The sequence below is a fragment of the Chelmon rostratus genome, chromosome 20 (assembly GCF_017976325.1).
Source record: "Chelmon rostratus isolate fCheRos1 chromosome 20, fCheRos1.pri, whole genome shotgun sequence".
In the NCBI taxonomy this organism is placed as follows: Eukaryota; Metazoa; Chordata; class Actinopteri; order Chaetodontiformes; family Chaetodontidae; genus Chelmon; species Chelmon rostratus.
The window spans coordinates 1,542,501-1,562,729 of record NC_055677.1 but is presented as its reverse complement, the minus strand read 5'-3'; the positions used below and the strand labels follow the sequence as shown (position 1 = coordinate 1,562,729).

The window sequence follows — 20,229 nt, the reverse complement described above, 5'->3', positions numbered from 1 at the left end:
AAAAGCTAACAAGAAAGTAGAGCTGAGACCAGTGGGTGTGTCACTAGTTTTGCAGGTATAAACCAAAGAATTATCAGAATTCACTCATCCACCTCGACTGTTTGTACCAAAGTTTATGACGATCCATCCAATAGTTGCTGAGATATCTCAGTCTGGACCAAAGCGATGCACCGACCGACAGGCCTGTAATCTTCTGTTCGGTTTACGGTTGCAGGGAAAAGCTGGAACTATTTATTGTTGAACATCAGCGTATCCATCCGCCCAGGACTTCTCATCTCTGGTGTTGGTTGGCAGACTCAGCCTGTGAGCAGAGCTTTGGATTCAGAATCAGAATCGGCTTTACTGGCCAAGTACGTTTACACATGTGGGGAATCTGACTCTGGTTTCAGTGCACAACAAACACTGAACAAAGAACGGACAGGCCTGTAGGGACCCGAGGATTCGATGGTACCGAACCAAGTCAGATTCCCCAGAGCTGCCGGTGGCTGTATTCTGTATCCAGGCTAGCTGTCTCCTCCTGCTACTGGACTTTATGCTAAGCTAGGCTAATTATCCAAGTCTGTACTTAGCACACAGGCATGAGACTGATCTGTGACACTCAGTGCATGTAAGAAAACAAAGTTTGCATGAAAATCTTCTTCCGCAGTAAAAGATCTGAGTGGTTGTTGTTCCTGCTCAGCTGCAGACTTCAGGAAGCTGCGCGTCGTCTGTCAGAGAGACCAGAAGAATCTGATCTGTGTGTACTGTTGACATATGAAATACAGCAGCGGAGCTCAGCCGAAAACAGGCTGCAGGAGCCTCCATTTCATTATGGCCACACACACACACACACACACACACACACACACACACACAGAGCCAGAAAAGCAGCTAACAGCATTACATCACTAATCCAATCACTGCTTTTCACCTCAACTGGCCACTTTTCAATTCAAATTAATCTATTGAGATACAAAGGGCCCATCCCCAACACACACACACACACACACACACACACACACAGACCATTCACATTAACACGAGCCACTTACTTTGCCTTAAAGCCCCTGACGTGGAGCCGCTGAACAGTTTGAGCTCAGTGCTACGTTATGTTCTGTTATCATTTTGTTTTCTGACATTGTTTATCGTGCAGGTTTCGTTTAGCTGCCGCTGCTCTCAGGTCAGTCCACCACACTGGTCCAGACTGAACTATCTGAACTGCTGGAAAAAAAAGAAAAAAGAAAAAACCCCGCCGGGCTTTACTGCTAACGTAACACGCTAACACGCTAAGCTACGATGAAAACGTTACCTGCTGTTAGCGTTTAGCAGAGAGCAGCCTCACAGAGCTGCTGCTTGTGTCGCCTCACTTTGTGTCTGAGAAATGAAATGACATTAACTGCATCCAGTCATTCTGCTCTCTGCTGAATGTGAGCTTTTATTCATCACCTGGAAACAACCTCGCTGCAGATCTGTCTTTAAATATATCGTCTTATTTTCACCACAAGCACAAATGCTGTGAGCATATTTGACAACTTCTCACACATGTATGTTGTTGATCAAAAAGTTAGAGGTAACTCATCCTCCGTCAAATCATGCCGATAATTACGATTTCTAGAAACATGCGAAATGTGCAAAGTGATGATTCTTCACGTCATCAGGGCTCGTTTCCGTCTGTGAAGGCTTTAAAACGATCGGCCCCAAACGAATGAGTCACAAATGCAGCTTGTGTGATTTCACGACATTTAAAACCAACTTGTTCTGTTTCTGTGAGGAAGCCGCGATGCATCGAGGGACAAAACGGAAAAAACACAATTACAGAAAAAAAAAGTTCACCTCTGCGTCTGCATCCCGGCCTGAAAACCAGACGCAGAAGAGAGAGTGTGATGTTATTTATTGGACTGTAACCATGGAGCCGTTGCCGAGGAACCAACCATCGCCAACAAAAGGGTGGATTCATCCATTCATCCAGCGGAGGGCAGGAGGAGGAGGAGGAGGAGGAGGAGGAGGACAGGCATCCCCAAACTCAGCCGAGCAGCCAGAGAGAGGAGATCTGAGCTGAGTGTTTCCCAACACCGGGCCACTACAAGTTGACACAGTTGTTGTTGATGAAACTTTACACAGTCCTCCTCCTCCTCCTCCTCCTCCTCCTCCTCCTCTTTCTTCATTGGAGCGTTGTCCGGACAGGCAGGCAGGCAGGCAGTCACATGAAGCCAACACCTGTCGGCGGTGTGGGGGGGTGACGAGCACGTTCTCAGCAGCCAGCGCCGCACACCGGCGGTGCGTTCAGGTTCGCCTCTGCTCCGGCAGCTCTGAGGATGTCTAAAAGCTGCAGCTCAGACATGTGAGCTGCAGCAGCAGAGGGGTGAGGATGGTGGTGCGGGGGAGAGGAGGAGGAGGAGGAGGAGCAGGGAGCGAGGAGGGGGTGAAAAACCGGTTTCCAATAGTGACGGATGATTTGTAGGTAACAGTTGTTTGCCTTGCAGCCTGAGGCCTGCCCTGCTCTGCAGCATGCAGCGTGACTGCAGCACAGGCTGAACAGCAGCTGACAGGCTGAGGATTAAAGTTCAGGCCTCAGTCGCTCTGTTCTCACAACCATTCCCCACTTTAACACTCGCACGCTGCAAAACACCTCAAAACTGCCGGCTGCGACGTTTTTAGGTAAGGTGGAGATGTTTTGTGGCCTCTGCGGGGTGGAGACACACTGCAGAGGACGTTGCTCAATGACCGACAGTCAGAGAGGAAGCAGGAAGTGATGCTTGGTCTGCCATTTTTGTAGTTTCACACGTTCAGACGGCCGCGCTCATGTCACGGTTGGCAGGTGGAGAAGATTCCTGTGGTTGTAGCTGCTGTGTGACACCACGACGCGTGTGTTCATTATATTTGGGTTCAGCCGTCTTCAGCCGTGACTTTGGCTGATGCGAGGCGTCGCCTCTTCTTTGCTCTCTGAGGAAACTTCTGCTTCACTAAACGCTGAGTCAAACAGGTCAGATAGTTATTGTAACTCCAGTATGACGGGATGCTGTCACATCCACGTCACCTGGGACAGGTGGAGGCTGGAAAGGTGTTCGTGACTCGGGACAACTGGAACATTCTGTGTATTCATCACATGTGGAGTTATCTGCCTTGAATCAGGGGTTCCTGACCTCTTTGACCAAACTACCAGTTCTGAGCAGTCAAACATTCAGTCACACTCCAGTTGCCCCCCCCCCCGGGTTGGGAATCACTAACTTGAAGGTTGGACTTTGGTTGACATGAGGCCTCCACTCAAGTTAGATATACAGGAGCTGTCAAAAAAATGAGTTTCACAGTCGTAAAATCTGCTCGGACGACTCGTACCTGTGGGTCCAGAGCAAGCATTTCATCTTAAGGCCGAGTTCAGGTGATGAGCACACCTGAGTCAGTGCGCGGGGGGACGTGGGAAATGCAGCTCACAGACATACACGGTGAAGGCAGTGAGCTGCATGTGAGGTCTGACCACCGGGACGAGTGGATCGCAGTGATCGCCACACCTGCACCAGGTGAGCTTCAGATCATCTCCAGCGCTCTGGGTCACACTCCTGCTCCACAGAGGATCAGCCTTTTCCAGTTGAATGAGGTTTCTGTAGCGCCACCGTCAGGACAAACTGCATCGCAGCTGCTTCGGTCGTCACGGCGACAGCGACTAAGCGCTGCTTCAGATTCCTGGAGGATTACTTTACCGCCGCTGGCTGAACGCACACTGAGGTGTGTTTACAACGAGCTGAAGCCAGGTGGTTTGCTGGCCTCTTGTGTTGAACCGGATCACGTTTGAGGGTTTTCAGGGACGGCGTGCGTGCGTTGGTTTGGACGACTGTCTCTTTGTTAGCACAGTTGTCCCATGTGACGGTTCTCCTGCAGACGAGACACAACAGCTGTGGGACGGTGGACGTCCTGAGTCCCCCAGGAGCCGCGGTCCGTCCGTCGCTGCCGCCCGGAGACGTTTGTTCTGCTGCGTCGATGCAGAGAAACGTTAATTTAAATCTCTGCAGGAGGACGCTGACGGGACAGTCATGTGTTTGTGTTGTCATGAAGATCACACTGCTGTGATGTGTGTGTGTGTGTGTGTGTGTGTGTGTGTGTGTGTGTGTGTGTGTGTGTGGTATTTGGACAGACCAGTTTGGTGATTGCTGATAAATTAGATGCATGATGACTCACTTGTTGCTGTTGGGGGTGGGGGATGGGAGCGTCGACACCTAAACACACACACACGCACACACGCACACACACACACACACACACACACACACACACACACACACACAGAGGTACATGAAGACAGTCAGGTGACTGTGACCTTTGACCTCTGGCTGTTTGTGTCTTCAGATCAGCGTCGTACCTCAGCAGGTGTGTCTTTCCCCTTTTTTCTTCTTCTTCTTTGTTAATGTTTAAAAACGTAAACCTTTTTTTTTTTTTTATCTGACCTTCTGGAGTCCGGGCTGATTTTGGTTCATTTTTGCAAACTTTCTCCGGATTCATTTTTGTCTTTGTTCTGACCCGAACGACCTTTTAAACTGTCCTCACTTCACATCCGCAGTTTTCCAGCCAAAGCTCTGACTTCTCATTTTGTCAGTGTAACAGAGAATAAAGCTGCCAGCAACCTGAAAACCATCATATTTATTATAGAAGAACTCAGCAGATACTGTTTTTCTGTTTCTACACAGAAATACAGCAGAACAATGTCAGAAACTGAACTATAATACAGTGTTTTTATAAGTAAAGTGATTATATATGTCTTTAAATCACTGAGCACGCTCTGAGCAGACGGTGTTGAAGCAGGTAATAGACGGAGCCGCTGCTGCACTGAAACACCAGCAGACTGAACTGAACTGAACACAGCAGGAGTTAAAGTCCAGTATGACATTGATCCCCAACCCGCGGGTCATTTGGTACTGGGCCGCACAGAAAGAAAAAATAATTTCTATTATTTTGTTTTTTCACATAATTTGAAAAACAGGAGGTGCCTGACAGTGCCAGTCTGTAGCCAGGTCCTCTGGACATGATTAAAAAGTGGATTTACGTTCATTATTATTGTTATTATTATTATTAAAGAGAAAATACCACAGTTTTTAATGCCGATCTTATCATTTTATTTTGTTTTTATCTGCTACACCTTTAGACTATATTGCCAGACATTAAACTGGGCCATGGTACAGAAACGGTTGGGGGCCACTGCCGTATGACGCAGAGAGGAGCAGAGCTGAGGTCAGTTTCTGGGCTTTTATTCATGTTTTTATTCTTGTTGGGATCTGTCGGCTGTTTTATTTAATAAAGTCGAGTCTCGGCTTTTTCATGAGATGCATCATAAAATATTGTGACAAATAAAAAGCAGCGGTGGAAGAAGTATTCAGCTCTTTTACTTCTGTGAATGTAGTAATATGACACTTTACAAATACTTAGTTATGAGTAAAATTCAAAAGGTTACTTAAAGTATAAAAACAGTGACAAAATGTGTGTAAATCATAAAACTAGAAGTATTCATGAGGCGACGAGTGGTCTCGTGTCAGTGTAACGTTACTGTTGATTCTCACTGTAATAATATATCACAGCTGGTCCACAGTAACTACAGTACTTTATACCTGTCAGCGTTTTGTAAAAGTACAATATTTCCCTGTGAAATGTGGCTGGAAATACACAAGTAAAGTACACCAGATTTGTACTTAAGTCCAGCACTTAATTAAATGCACTGTCAAGTGCAACAGAACAACATAAATAATATTCAGTAAACATGCACATATCAGGATTTGAGTTTTTCAGAACGTGAGAAATAGTTTTCCTCCAGGAGGGAATGAAGATATTAAACATAAAATTCACTCAAGAAAAACTAGAAAAGTATTTGATATTAATGTACTTTAAGTATCAGGGGTACAGATTTCCTCTGAGTTTGGTTTGAGCTCTTTTTGTTGGCGACAGGTGACTCTTCACATTCTGTTGTGATGATTAATAATTATAATAATGCAATGGAAACAACATTAACGAAACTTGCAGGAGGTTGAAATAAGCAGAGCTGCTGTAAGTCAAATACCAGGTAACCTGCTGTAATTAAACACCTGGACAGTTTGTTACCTGAAGCAGAGCTAACTGCTGCTGCTCTGCAGCCGGTCAGAGGGGACAACAGGCTGCTGGCTCCCTCTAGTGGTCACACTGTTCAACTGCAGCACGCAGCTCCACCTCAGGTTACATAACAGGCAGACAAACAGGTCAGAGCTCAGCTGTTTGTGTGCAGACCAGCTGTCTGTAGCTGCATGTTTACTAGTGACGATGACGTACACTCAGTGTAGAAACCAGGGGTTCAAGTACACAGAAGTACAAGGAACTAAGTACATTGACTCATGAGCTGGGCTTCAGTGCAGTGTAGAGGTACTTAAATATATCTCCACTTTCTGTTTCTTTATACTTCCAGTCCACTGCATATCAGAGGGAAACGTACTACATTTATTTGACAAAGTTAATTTTTTACATAAGAAACAGATGCTATGATGCAGTATTATACTACTAATCTAGTACTGACTGTTTACCAAGTATTAAAAGTATTTAAAATTGGCTCCAAGTTGACGAACTACAACAATAAAATTATCTTACTTGTTCAAAGCAGAGTAATTTAATATTGTATTATAATAACACAGTGAATGGAGCCATTCGGCCATTAATGAGCATTTCTTCCACTGCTGTAACTCTCATTAAAACAGTTTACAGGATTGTTCTGCATCGGATGAATGATCTCCAGCATAAACACTGATGATGATGATGATGATGATGATGGTGATGATGATGAATTTGAAAATAATGCTCTGACGCCTTCAGTGGTTTTGAATATGCTTTTATTGTTAGTAGAAAGGTTCAGCATTAATAAAGGTGTTAAAGGCACAAAGCAAAGAAAATGATTCCAATCATGTTTGTTTTCATCTAAAAATGGACAGAAATGAAAAATCCAGCTGAAACAGATTCGATGTCCTGGACTGAGACGTCTCACTGCCGCGAGGCCGCCGGCCTGCGCCGTCAGCTCGCCGTTTATTGATCGATTAATATTTCACATCAAGTCATGGTGTCAGAGCGGCTGTGTGACGGAGGAGAGTTTCCTCTTTAGTTCTCTGATTAAACCGCTGGATGAAGGTGAGACGACCTGAGAAACCACGTCATCTTTTCTAGTTTGAATCTTTTGGGAGGAGAACGATCAGCTGTCTAAAAACACAAAGTCTGTAAATGTTGCTTTTAGTTATTTTCTTTTAGTTGATGAACAATGGTTTCAGTAAGTGTAGCTGTGCCTTTTGAAACTTTTCAGGTCTTTTTGAAAGGTTAAGCCCTGTGTCAGTTGTAAAGTATGTGGACTTTAAATTTTTCGGGGTGTCCGTATACTTCTGGCCATGTTAACATTATTACAGCCAAACTCGTTTAATCTGAAACTGACTGAGTACGCACAACAACGTGCGTCTGAATTCTGCCGTTCTATGTTACTTACACTTCCTGTTTGCTGTTTTTTGATGAATATGTGTTTTCATGACAGTTTTATGAATCTAAAATATTGAATTTATATGTGTGATACTGTGAATTTCCTACATGTATGTAAATGAAATCAAAGGAGAAAACAAATCATCAGAGAGCTAAATCATGAGATTCGTTGGGTCCGCCCGCACTGTGATTGGAGGAAACATGAGGGAATGGTAAGGGGCGGGGTCACATCTCTATGAACCAATCATCTCAGGCTGTGATGATGACTTCAACAATTCCAAACACCTGTGAAAACACACCAGGGCATCAGTGGATGTGCAGATACCAGTTCAGTTCATTACAGCCTGACTACAGTTAGCATGTTAGCATGTTAGCATGTTAAATTTTACAAAACATTATCATGCATGTCTGTTAATTAATCAAGTAATGTCAAGCATGTTAGCAAGCACGTTTCTATTTCTAAGCATTTCCATTTGAAAATTTGCTAATGTTTATTAGGTTCATCAGCTGTGCTATGATGCTGGATGCTAACTTTAGCATATTACCATAGCATGTCTACAGCTGTCATATTGATATTCATGTTAAATATGAAAACATGTTTGTGTATTGATTTTTAACATGCAACATTTATCAAACTGGGCTGTTCTTTACATCTAAAATGTGGGATATTATTTTGTAAAGGGCAGAGGGTGATGGGGCTGATGGGAAATGTGGTTTTAACTTACAGAAATATGTGGACTCATCGGTTAAAAGTCGTGATATTCAGCTAAGGTGGCTCAGACAGTTTAGGTTACCTGATGGAGGTTGCTGCAGTCCAACACCGCCATGAGGGAGCGGGGTCCATCCAGCCGAGGAAAGAACGACTCCTTCCAGGAGATCGTAGCCTGAGGATCGATGACCCTGGAACACGCAGACAAAGACATAAAGACGAAGCTCACAGCAACAGAAGGACACGTCATGTCACCGGAGCTGCGTGGACCTGTAGTAATGGGTCTTGTGCTCCATGAGTCCAGGTCCCTCCATGGCCAGGTGAACTTGCTGCAGAGGGAAGTTGAAGGGGTTGGTGAAGGAAACGGTCACAAACATCTCCTGCTGCAGCCGAGGCTCGCCGCTCACCTACAAACACAGAAGAAGAAAACGAAGCAGTAGAGGAACCGCATGAGCTCATTATAATCTGGATTCTTTATCATAAACCAGGTGTGGCTGTAAATATTTTGATGAGTTTATGGGCACGTAAATATACATGAAGTCACTAAATTTACAATCCAAGTGTGTGTGTGTGCGTGTGTGTGTGTGTGTGTGTGTGTTTTACCGTCATGGTGAGTCCGGGGGTCTGCAGGTCGACCACCTTGATGGCGGTCAGTGAATCGCCGTCAGCCTGTCCAGTCACAACAAAGTGCAGGCAGAGCTGAGAGCCCAGGTGAGGCAGGTACTCCTGACCTGTGACCTTCAACATCACACGCTCCACTGCAACACACACACACACACACACACACACACACACACACATCCTAATTGTAAGAGTTATTTCTAAAACCACACACACACACAGGACTTTTCCACTGATTGCTCACTCTGATAGGCCGGCACAGTGACAGTGAAGTCCTGATCTTTGAATTGATTGGCCGTGACTCCGGTGTAGAAGATGACGGAACCGGCCAGGTGAGCGTGGACGGTTTTGGGGAGTTCACTGTGGTTCTGGAAGTCCACTATCAGGTTCACATCCTGACCCAGATGGACCTGGATGGAGGGATTTAGAGAGGGCTGAGCTGATGGATGAAGGAGTGTTGGGAGTATTGTTGTGAAGACGGAGTTGAAGACGGACGTGAAGACAGACGTGAAGACAGACGTGAAGACGGATGTGAAGACAGACGTGAAGACAGACGTGTTACCGGCTCAGCGCTGATGGTGACAGACATCTTTGCTTCAGACAGCTCAGAGTGATCCCTCTCACAGCCGTATTCCTCCGCCCGAGACATCGTCCTGCTGTCCTCATTGCTACCTGCACTCAGGAACCAGTTCGGCTCAGACGGGGTCTAACGTCTCATGACCCCCCCGAGCTTTGTTTCGTCAATGTTTGTCTGTGTGCGTGTTACCTTCAGGGTACTTGTAGGTGTGTGTGACGTCCATCTGTCCTGAGCTGCCCACCGCCTTGGTGTAAACAGCCTGTCCAACATGAGCCTTTTCCACCCTGAATGGACTCAGAGTTCCGTAGCGGTCCCGCTTGTGGAAGACCACGTCGCTGTTGACCTGGAGAGAATGAAACACTGCGAGGTAAAACTTCAAAGGCAGGACCTGAAAGGACAGATGATCTGAACACGTCCTCCACCGCTGTAAAAAATGTTGGAACGAACCTCAGCGAAGACAAATCCACAGTCAAACGGGTGGCAGAGCAGACCTTCCTTGATGGCGGCGACTGAGGCTGGACCACAGCGAAAATGTCCTGTAAATCAAACAGAGGGTCACGTTTATCGTCCACCTGTCTGTCGATGTGTCCATCTGTCTGCTTCTGCTGTCTGTCCTACCGTCACTGGTCTCCTGGGGCGTGGCGTCCACCACCTGCCATCCTCCGAGGCCGGGCGGCAGATCATGGCGTGCAATGCACACCTCGTTCCAGCAGTGGTAGTTCCTGCAGAGAGACACACAAAGCACAGCTACTACACCTTTTTCTACACCTGTTCAGGTAGCCAAACCATGTGTTACATTACGTTGTGATACCTTCATTTCACTCAGAAATGAGGCACCCGGTAAGTACTGTAGTACTTAATGTGATATATATTAATATATATTCAGAATATTTCGTGAAGGTTTTTTTGAGAACGTATTTGCATTTTCAGGCTGATTAAACGATTATCAAGAAACACGACGATGCATTAATACAGGTTAAGGTTTAAGATTAAGGTAAGATAAGATAAAGTTTATCCTCCACACTGTGCTAGTCAAAGATCTGAGTGATCGACTGGCTCTATCTTATGATATCAGTGATCAAACTCCACGATTTCTGGCTCTGTAATAAGAAGAGATGAATTATTTCACAAAAATCAAACGTTGGAGGAAACATTATACCAAGCTAGCAAGAGCTCGCAGGTCACTGATTCTTGGGAATTTGGATAAAACAGGTTTTAATTTTGAAAATAAAAAGTTTGTTAAATTACAAAATCTAAAGGTATATCTTTACAGACCAAGGTCTTGGCAGTTCAGCGATGTACTGGTGCAACCTCCTCATTTTGTATTTTTTTTTGTAAAATAATGACTATGAAATTGAGGGGAATTACAGTGAACGTTAGATTTGGTTAAATGTTGTCACGCCATTTTTATTTGGCTTTAGTCATTGGAGATGTAATGACATAAGCCAAATGAACATGGCATAATAGTGACTTGAGAGAGGGGAAGACACTTCCATCCCCTAGGGTTGGACGATATGGAAGAAATATAGGGGGAATTACAAAAAAAGAGATTAATGAAACATTACAGGTCATATTGGTATTTATTGTGAACAACAATTTTATTCTAACCTCCATTAAGGACCATTTGGACGTTTTTGTCAGCACTGTCAGACAGAAAACCTGGCGGTGCTGACAAAAACCTCCTCTTTCACATGATATGCATGAGTTGTTAGCATTAGACATCTTGCTTCCTCTCTGTTGCTAGCTACTTCATACCTCTTCTTAAAAAGTATACATTTATGTCAAAATCTAATGTAATATTTTTTATACAAAAGAGACGGTGTTGACATGTTATGGTTGTGACAGTAGCAGTTTCCAAAAATATGAACAAGTTAAAGAGAAAACAGCTAACTTACAGGAGCTTGAGCGATCTTGAAGCGTGCAGTGGAGCTGAAGGTGTGAAAATGGGGTCCTCAGGAATGTAGCTGACCTTGTAGGTGACTGATTTTATTGCTTTTTATAAATATCTGACGGTGGTGACGAATATGTGGGACACATTTTGAGCAACCAAAAAATAATAGTAAATATTGTTCAAAGCTCCCTGTTTGTAGTTTTTAATACATATTGTAATGACTCTTTCATGTGGTAAAGATATTGTTCAATTCAATAATTACTTTTTGGTTTTTTAATCAAGTTGAAATTATTATCTCCTACCTGAGGACAACTGGTTTTGTAGGCAATAGGCCAGCATTTATCATTGAATTAATGAAAAATAAAAATAAACCTATAAAAGAACCTTACATATGTGCAAAGGACCCCCTGATTATAACCTTGATTCTTTTTTTTCATGAAAATGTTAATTATTTCCAACAGAATTAGCACTTTTCTTAGTGGGACATGTTTTTATGTTTCAAGAATCAGTGCGGTATATAACTCACCTGCAGACAACCTGGATTCATCTACGTACCCCAATCGATCATGAGCAAGACTCTTTCTGACTTAAATCATAACCACAAAACACCCCGGCAGGGCAAGTAAAGAAAATCCTGGTAGCCTAGTCCTAATAGCCCAGTTTCCACTCCAGCGGTCTCCTGTCAACAGACATGGCGGAAAGGCATTTGGACCAACCAGATGGAGTCCTTGGTGTGGCGCTTGTCCGGCGTGCCGTCAGGCTTGAAGATGAGGTCGGTCTTCAGGTTGCCCGTGTTGTCGTGAGCTGAACTGAAGTTGGTGATGACCCTCGCCGGGATGCCTAGGCAGCGTAGGACTGCGCAGATATGAAACATGTTAGTGTATCTCACACTCCATCAGTCTCTATCACTTCCGCCACACGACACGCTAATGGCTCTCTTCGTCAGTCCCTCCATGCTTGAAGTTATCTGACAGCCCTGACATTTTAAAAATATGACATGGTAACAGTGCACGCTCTCACAGGTGTTGAAGACTCCAGCGAACACCCAGCACTGGGCGAAACAGACCGGGACCCCGGTGTTGGCGTACTGCAGCAGGATCTTGACGCTGCCTGTCCAAGATGTCGGCGGGGTGCCCATGGAGTAGTCGTCGCTCCAGTTCCCGACCAACACACCGTTATCATCCTGGGAGTTGATCTGAGGGAGGAGGGAGGTCAAAGCTCAGAGACTGAAACGTTCATTACACACCAGAAAAAACAGGATAAAATCTGGAGTACGACGTTGTGATGTTTGTCCCGAGGGTGGCGCCAGAGAAAAGGTCATGCACTGATACAGGAACTCATTAATGGGACGCTGTTGAATGGAAGTCAAGGTGGAAGGTGAACTAGTTTGTCCTCACCATGGCAGATCCTTTCCTGATCAGTTTGATGACGTTGCCTCTGTTGTAGATTGGCATCCGGGATGCATCCAGGATGTAAATGCAGGCGTCTAAAACACCACGTTCAAACTGCAGCGAGATAAAACATCAACTCTAACTTCTTTCTTTGTGATTCGTTATCATGTGTATTTGTGTATTTGTGTGTACCTGTCCATACATCCAGTGGCGGTTTGACACAGCTCCAACTGAACCCTGAAAGATCACACCTGCGTCGTTCAGGACATACTCCCTCCGTTCTGATTCATCAGAAAGAAACACAGCGTCGTCTGCAAAGAGAGACACAAGGAGTCAACTATACATGTATATGTACATTATATACAAAATACAAGTAAAACCCTTCATTTCACTTTTTAAACCCTTTGAAACATCCTCAAAGGCTTCTCCCCAGCTGACAGGACGGAAGCTCCGCCCTCTGAAGTCCAACAATAAATCTCTCAACCACTAGGAGGCAGTACGAGGTCAGTAGACGAGTTCACACCTGGACACCAGGCGTTGAACAGCAGGTACAGGTCGGTGGTGGCGTCCCTCTTGGTTCGCTGCATGCCGCCGCCCGTCATGATCGCCACGTAGGTACGAAACTTCCCCACGATGGCGTCGGCCGTCGGCGTGATGCCCAGCATCACCGATTGTCCCCGATTCTCCAGAATCTGCCCCGACCACGGACCACCACGACGGGAATTGAAGGTCACCACCACCTGAGAGCCTTTACTGGGTGAAGGGTTGGAACCTGGAGGAGGAAGAGGAGGAGGAGGAGTGGTGATAAGGAGAGGAGAAAGGAGGGAAGGTAAGATAAAACTCCCGGTATCTCTGTACTGCTTCCCGTTTCGTTAAAAGAGAGATTTTGTGTCGCGGTGTGATTGAAACTAAAATGTTTTTGCGATCGTTCTTTCATTTCGTTGAGATGAAGATGAACATCTGTCAGACACACAGCAGCTCAGTGTGTGTTTCCTAATGACGGAGCCATGGGGAGCGTGTGCACTAATTAGCCAGCCCGACGAATGTGAGGCAGCCTAATGAACTGACAGTCGTCTAATTGTTTGCTAGGTGACTGTTAATGAAGGTCTTTTCATCAGCTAATTGGTTAACGAGGGAGCTTTAACTGTCGGTCTCAGGTGGGCCGAGCCGCGGCCACTGAGCGCGCTTGGTAACAGAAACCACACCTCCTGTACGTGCCAATGAAGCAGACTGAAGCTGGGACAATGTGAACTAAATGAGATCAGATTAAAAGAAGCGAGAAGAAGAAGAGATCCTTAATTACAGGATGTTCATTGTGACTTAACGACTGATGACACGAACCATGAATTTCATATTCTGATCCTGTTCCCGCTCCTGGTCCTTATCCTGGTCCGGATTCTTTAAAGGTAATTCCATCAATGAAGCATTAAAAATACTGATTTAAATCACTGTGAACTGTGAAATATCAATATTTCCAATATTTTACTTCTTCTTCACACCTTTTCTTTTTATTTTTCATTTATGTTTATTTACTGATGCTTTTTATGACAGGAAGTGAGGGTAAACCTGGTTCTGTCCAAAGGTAAAAAATGATCTAAACTCATCTCTAAAGATTCCTCACTAACACATTGTGTCTTTCTTATTAAAACTATTAAGGAAGAAAATTGTTAAGAAGAAGAAAGAAGAAGCAATTTGTGGTTTTTGTGCGAGTGACGGATGGATATACCGTTGTTCAAATCCCCCGAAAACCACAAACTGTAGCTGACATTACATTTAGCATGAATTAGGCTAGCTGTTTCTCACTGTCTCTATGCTAAGCTAAGCTAATATATTGATAATTAAAATATCGATAAGTCACAGAAAGTAAAGAAGCATATTTCCCCAATCTGATTTAAATCCTCCAATCACAAGCAGGGTTCTCTTCAGGATAGCTTAACCAACAGGAAGCCACGATCAAACTCAACCACGCAGAGACGTGACCAATCAGAGAGCTCTGATTCAAACAAGCCAGCCACGAGCCAATCAGAATTCAAACTGACCGATCAGGAACTCAAGCTGGAAGTCGTCCTCCTGGGTCAGCGGGCGGCTGAAGGTGACTCGCATGACGAACTCCTGACCGCGGCGGACCACCAGGTTCTGGGTGTCGTAGGCGGTGGTGTAGTGGTTCGGTTTGTTTACCTGCTGACACATGTCGACGTTCTCCACCATCAGAGGCCCTGAGAGGGAGGAGCGACGGGAGAGGACACGGTGGTTTCAGTTATTCAGAGAACGTTTGACATCTGGACAGACTAAATTAAATCCGTCTCACCGCCTGCAGGTGCGTGTCCTCTGGGCGTGGCCTCATCCTGAAAAGGTTCAAATTCTGGAAAATCGTTCTCATCATTCACGAGGTTGGAGGTTGGCACCTAAAGAGCATCAGAAGTGAATCAAATAAATAGATAAAACACAGAGTCACGACTTTCTGGCTCAAAGTGAACTGTGATGTTTTTGTGGTCGGTGATACAGTACTGGCTCGCTGTAGCGCCCCCTGTAGCTGCTCGAGTCGTTGACTTGACGAGACATGATGGCCGACAGGTTGGAGGTTACACTGGACAGAGAGAAGAAACACCGTCCACACTCTCACTCAAGAAGTGTTTCACAACAATAAGATAAATTATTAAAGGACAAATGTGGATTTTTTTCAACATATTAGAAAAAAAATAATTTGAAAAACTAGATCTTTAAGAAACGCTTGAATGCTGTAATTAACTCTCACAAAAGTGGCTCCGAACATGATGGAAAGAAAAAAAAACATTTCAGGTGACAAATTATGTTTCTTTTTTCTCAGGTTTTTAAATTTATTGTGAAATATTTTTCCATCATGAGCGTCTGAACTCATGAACGCGAGCAGTCTGTGAGAAGTCACTGCACTTCCCAACAGGTCGGGAACCTCTGATACACACTTTAACATGTCACATTTCACAGATTCAACTTAACTGAAATTGGAGCAAATTCTGCATTATTAAGAAAACGTCTTAAAATGTCGTTAAATCTTTTTCTCTTTTTCAGGAATAATATTAGAACAAAAAAACATTTCAGATTCCAGACTGAAGAAATTAAAGATGTGCATCTGAAAAGAAAATTACATATTAATCTGTTTGTGTGTGTGTGTGTGTGTGTGTGTGTGTGTGTGTGTGTGTGTGTGTGTCTCACCGCTCGGATGAAGGAGAGAAGTTTGTCTGCTGAGTGACGATCAGATCAGCTTCAGCATCACTTTATATACACACACTGCTTCCCCTTTCCACACACACACACACACAAACACACACACACACATTCAAACACATACACACACTTACTTACTTGAGTATTTCCATTTTATGCTGACAGTGTATTATCCATGTTCTGCATCTGTGTACATTATGTGTGTGTGTGCGTGTGCGTGTGTGTGTGCGTGTGTGTGTGCGTGTGCGTGTGCGTGTGTGTGTGTGTGTGTGTGTGTGCGTGTGCGTGTGTGTCTGTTTGCTGCAGTGACTGAATGATTGTAATCAAACAGAATAAAAAGCAGAACTCAGATTACAGAGAAATACATTAAATATTGTTTTTTGGCATAAAAATTTAATTTTAATATATTTTTTAAATAATTTCACAAAAGTTTCCAAATTTACTGAAAATATTTTCTGATTTCTGAGGAAATATTCAGAGTATTTACAGTTTAATCAGTTTGACAGCAGTGGAGGAAGTAATCAGATCCTTTACTGAAGTAAGAGAAAAAGTAAAAACAATACTCGGTTAGAAGTAAAAGTCCTGAATTCAAAATGTTACACAAGAAGTACACAATTACTATCAGCAAAATATACTTCAAGTCCCAAAGTACTCATTTTATGCTGCTTTCATCACCAATGGATTCATGTAAAAGTATTTTAATGGTGTAGTTTGTTAATGTGGAGCCTGTGTAACCTACTGTGTACATTTGTAGTATTAGTAGTATTATATACGTAAATGTATTGTTATATCGTTTATAAACAAAGTAACTTTAAGTTACTTTTAGTAATATTTGCCTCTGAAATAGAGTAAAGTAGAAGAATAAAGTAAAGCAGTCGAACAAAATGTCCAAATTGTACTTAAATACAATTATATTGTATTATTTGAGTAAATGTACTTAGTTACTTTCCAAAAAATACTCAGACTGGAACAGTGATGGCTGAAATCAATGTTCGATGTTTTATTTCCTGACTGGTCAGGTTCCAGGTGACGCTCGGCGTCTCTATTTCCAGTGATGTTTCGTTCCACTGCTGCACATTGATTCAGATAGCTTTAGCTTTAGCACAAACTCAACACAATGCTAACATGGAGAAAGAGGCTTCAACCATCATGAAGAAAAGGAGCGTCAACAGCAGCGTCCGCTTTCAGTTTGTGTGATCCTGTTAACTTCCTGCGTTTTGATTCATTCAGGTTGTCCACTGTTTGATCTGCGATGACTGCAGAATATATCTGTGTGTCATACAGACGATGAAGGTTTACAGCTTTAACTATTCAGCTCTTATTAAAAACCCACTGACATGTCACAGTCCTGCAGTTTACTTCCTCTGACCTCGACCGTCAGGCTGTGAGGTCACCCTGACACCCTGCTGCTGATTGGTCAGATGACCTGCGCTCCACTTCCTGTTTCCTGACTGACATCTCTGCTCTGAGGTCAGCAACAAACTGACACAAGAAAAAGCAGAAACTACCTTTAAAAAAATAAAAAAAGGAGAACAGACAGTCTAAGTAGACTCCAGTAGAAAAGACCACAAATTAATAATAATAATAATAATAATAATAATAATAATAATAACAATAATAATAACACAAAGTGCTTCTCAAAAGAAAAACAGATAGGAAGAAAAACAGTAGAGATAGAATTTATAATTTCATTTAGTGATTTATTTCTAAAACTTGGCTTCTTAGTAACTTTGGGTTTCAAACCAGCAACGTTCAACACGCCAACGCTTATTGCTGCTACTATGGCGACAGTAAGAGGAGTGGTGACACTTGTACTTTCAGGACCACTTGGTGAACTGCTGTAGGCTAACCGCTAACCGCTAGCCCTGTCCCATAGCTCCTCTGCTCTGTTTACTGTGTTCATCAGTTTGTTCAATCAATGGCCTGTTAGCAAACTTGTTAGCTCAGTTTAGCTCAGTCGCTATTGCGACAGTAGTGGTTCATTTATGTCCTCTTCATAGACGAAATACATCCAGCAGAGGGCAGCTCAGAGTCGAGGATTTGTCACCAACTCGCATCAAGTCAAAACGTTCCACCGTTATTAAAATGTCTTTGTCTCGTCTGAACTGTGGGCGACACCGCCCCCTGGTGGTACCGCTCCGTTTAACACCGAGCATGAATGAGCTTTAAGCTGACAGTTTGTTCAAAGCTGCGTCAGCACGATGCCTGTGAACCAGGTCTGGATGGTGACACCAGTCCTCACATTCTGGACTCTAGAGTCTCCGTCCCCTCAAACATCAGCTCTGCCAACACGCCTCGCTTTTGGTTGTCATGGTTACGACTTCTCGACTCAAACATCTTCATGACAAATCTCTAAACAAAGCTTCCAAAACCAGGAGACTTTTCCCGTGTTAGGAAACAAAAAGTCAGGTGATGCCGCAGAGCCACTCAGTTACTGTGGCGTGTGAACACCAACCAACCCAAACGTCCCGTCTGTCCTCCGCCGCAACGGCGAATCCTCAACAGATGACGGGATGAAAAACAACACGAGGTTTTGTGCATTTTCTGGGCTGAGAGCCAGTTAAACCAAAGTCTTCAGGTTTCAGGCTCATTCGTCCCCCAGAGGACGAGTCGCTGTCTCTCACCTCCGACTGGCTTTAATCTGTCTGACTCATCAGGACCGACTGAGCGTTATTATGGTCTGTCAGCAGATCTGCTCCCATCTCTGCAGGACAGGACGAGGAAAATCCTAAACAGCGGGACGGAAAAATGGACAGGACAGACGAAAAGAAGGACGACAGGGTAGAGACAAGGAGAGAATAGGAGAGGACAGCAGGGAAACTTATGACGTTGTCCCACTGTCTCTGTCATTTTCTGCCTCTTCTCCACTGTCCACGAAAGAAGGACAAAAGACGGACATAAAGATAAGACGATAACAAGAACAACCAAAATGAAAGTATAGAAAGAAAAAGCAGGACAGACAGAAAGGGGGGGGGGGGGCAAAACACTGGACATTAAAGGGGAAAAGGGACTAAAAGAAAAAGACAGGAAAACCTTTAAGAAAGAGACAACATTAACAAAAATGATGAGGATGGAGAGGACAAGGGGGACGATGGACTAATCTGAAAGAAAGGACAGATGATGAAGAGCAAAAGGACAAGACAGGAGACAAAGAGGGACAGAGCAGGGGAAGACGGGATGGATGGAAAAAGGCGAAGTGACATCGTGTCTGGTGCAGGTCAGCTGGTCTTGAAGACAGAGGAGGAAGTGGGAGGACACGCTGCTCCTCAACAGGAAACACCCGGACAGGTTCCTGCAGGAACATCAGAGCGGAACAAAGTTCTGCGTCTTTACTGGAACATTAGTACGTGATCCTGTGATCCTGAGTTTTTTAAGCGCGAATTTTAAATGTCTCGACAAAGAAAAACGAAGACAATACGTGAGGCCGCACAGAGCGGGGATTCGTCTAAAGGGGGCGGTATAAGCTGCGGTACGCATGGCTTTAATAAAGAGAGTAGAAGAAGAAGAGTGTTGAAAACTGGACCCAACAGGAGGCGCCTCAAACACCTGAGAGAACAACGGAGAGAGGTCTGCAGGAATCTGTTTCACGCCGTCCGGAGACGAAGACGATGCAGACGAAGAGCGCTGCGGGACTATCCGGGACGACGGCGACAGTGGAGACAGCTTCTTCTTCTTCTTCGAAAAAGGCCAAAACCACCTCGAGCGAGCGTGAAAGCTTTCTTCAGTTGTATCAGTGTGTTAGCATGTTAGCATGCTGATGTTAGCATTTAGCTCAAAGTGGTGCTGTGCCTCAGTACAGACTCACAGAGCTGCTAACGAGGTAATCCACATAATAGATGTGAAGATAGTCTGGACCAGACAGACAGACAGACAGACAGATGGTTCCTGCACAACGGATCCAGGACTCATGGATTCTGGCCAAATAAAACCACATCGCTCTGCGTGGATAACAACAAGTGAAGCGAATGTGTGTTTCATTGTAATGTGAGTGAACTGACCCTTTAAGGCTCTGAAGACGTGTCAGCCTCACTTCATGAGCAGCAATGGACGAAGGTCAAAGGTCAGAGTGGAGTCTGTCGCTGGAAGGAGCGAACAGGCGAACGGTGGTTTCCTGCAGAGGAAGTCCTGGCGGCGAGTTATTGTCCTTTTATCTAAACTTGAGAAACCTCCTCAGAGGTTTGGTCCACAAATGAGCCGAGTGTCTCAGAGCAGCAAAACAAACGGCTCATCGCCACCGCGGGAGAACGAGTCAATACCCAGCAGTGAGTCACCGCCGCCGCCAGACCGCAAACCAATTACAGCCTCAACAGGCGCTTTGTACCGAGGCGGCCCCGCAGTTATCCTGCAGGGATTAGCAAACCCTGCCGAACACACAGCCGCGGCTAATTGATAA

The 20,229-nt window shown here is 44.5% G+C and overlaps 1 protein-coding gene across 1 annotated transcript; it reads right to left on the bottom strand.

Moving 5' to 3' along the window:
- Positions 1–7,692: 7,692 nt before the first annotated feature.
- Positions 7,693–15,194, bottom strand: LOC121623633 (coagulation factor XIII A chain-like). The gene is made up of 17 exons (XM_041960986.1): positions 15,141–15,194; positions 14,941–15,037; positions 14,672–14,848; positions 13,156–13,404; positions 12,825–12,943; positions 12,639–12,746; positions 12,262–12,436; positions 11,958–12,096; positions 9,969–10,072; positions 9,798–9,886; positions 9,540–9,693; positions 9,336–9,445; positions 9,018–9,183; positions 8,756–8,910; positions 8,423–8,559; positions 8,238–8,343; positions 7,693–7,728 (listed from the first exon to the last, which is right to left on the bottom strand). Exons 1-17 carry the CDS (start codon positions 15,192–15,194, stop codon positions 7,693–7,695), a joined length of 2,175 nt encoding a protein of 724 aa, XP_041816920.1.
- Between the last annotated feature and the right edge of the window lie 5,035 nt (positions 15,195–20,229).

Coding starts and splice junctions, on each gene's coding strand:
- LOC121623633 (XM_041960986.1), bottom strand. CDS start 15,194: ATGTCTCGTCAAGTCAACGACTCGAGCAGCTACAGGGGGCGCTACAGC. Junction 9,887..9,968: donor GCCCCAGGAGACCAGTGACG/GTAGGACAGACA, acceptor TTTGATTTACAG/GACATTTTCGCTGTGGTCCA. Junction 8,560..8,755: donor CCCCCGGACTCACCATGACG/GTAAAACACACA, acceptor CTGTGTTTGTAG/GTGAGCGGCGAGCCTCGGCT.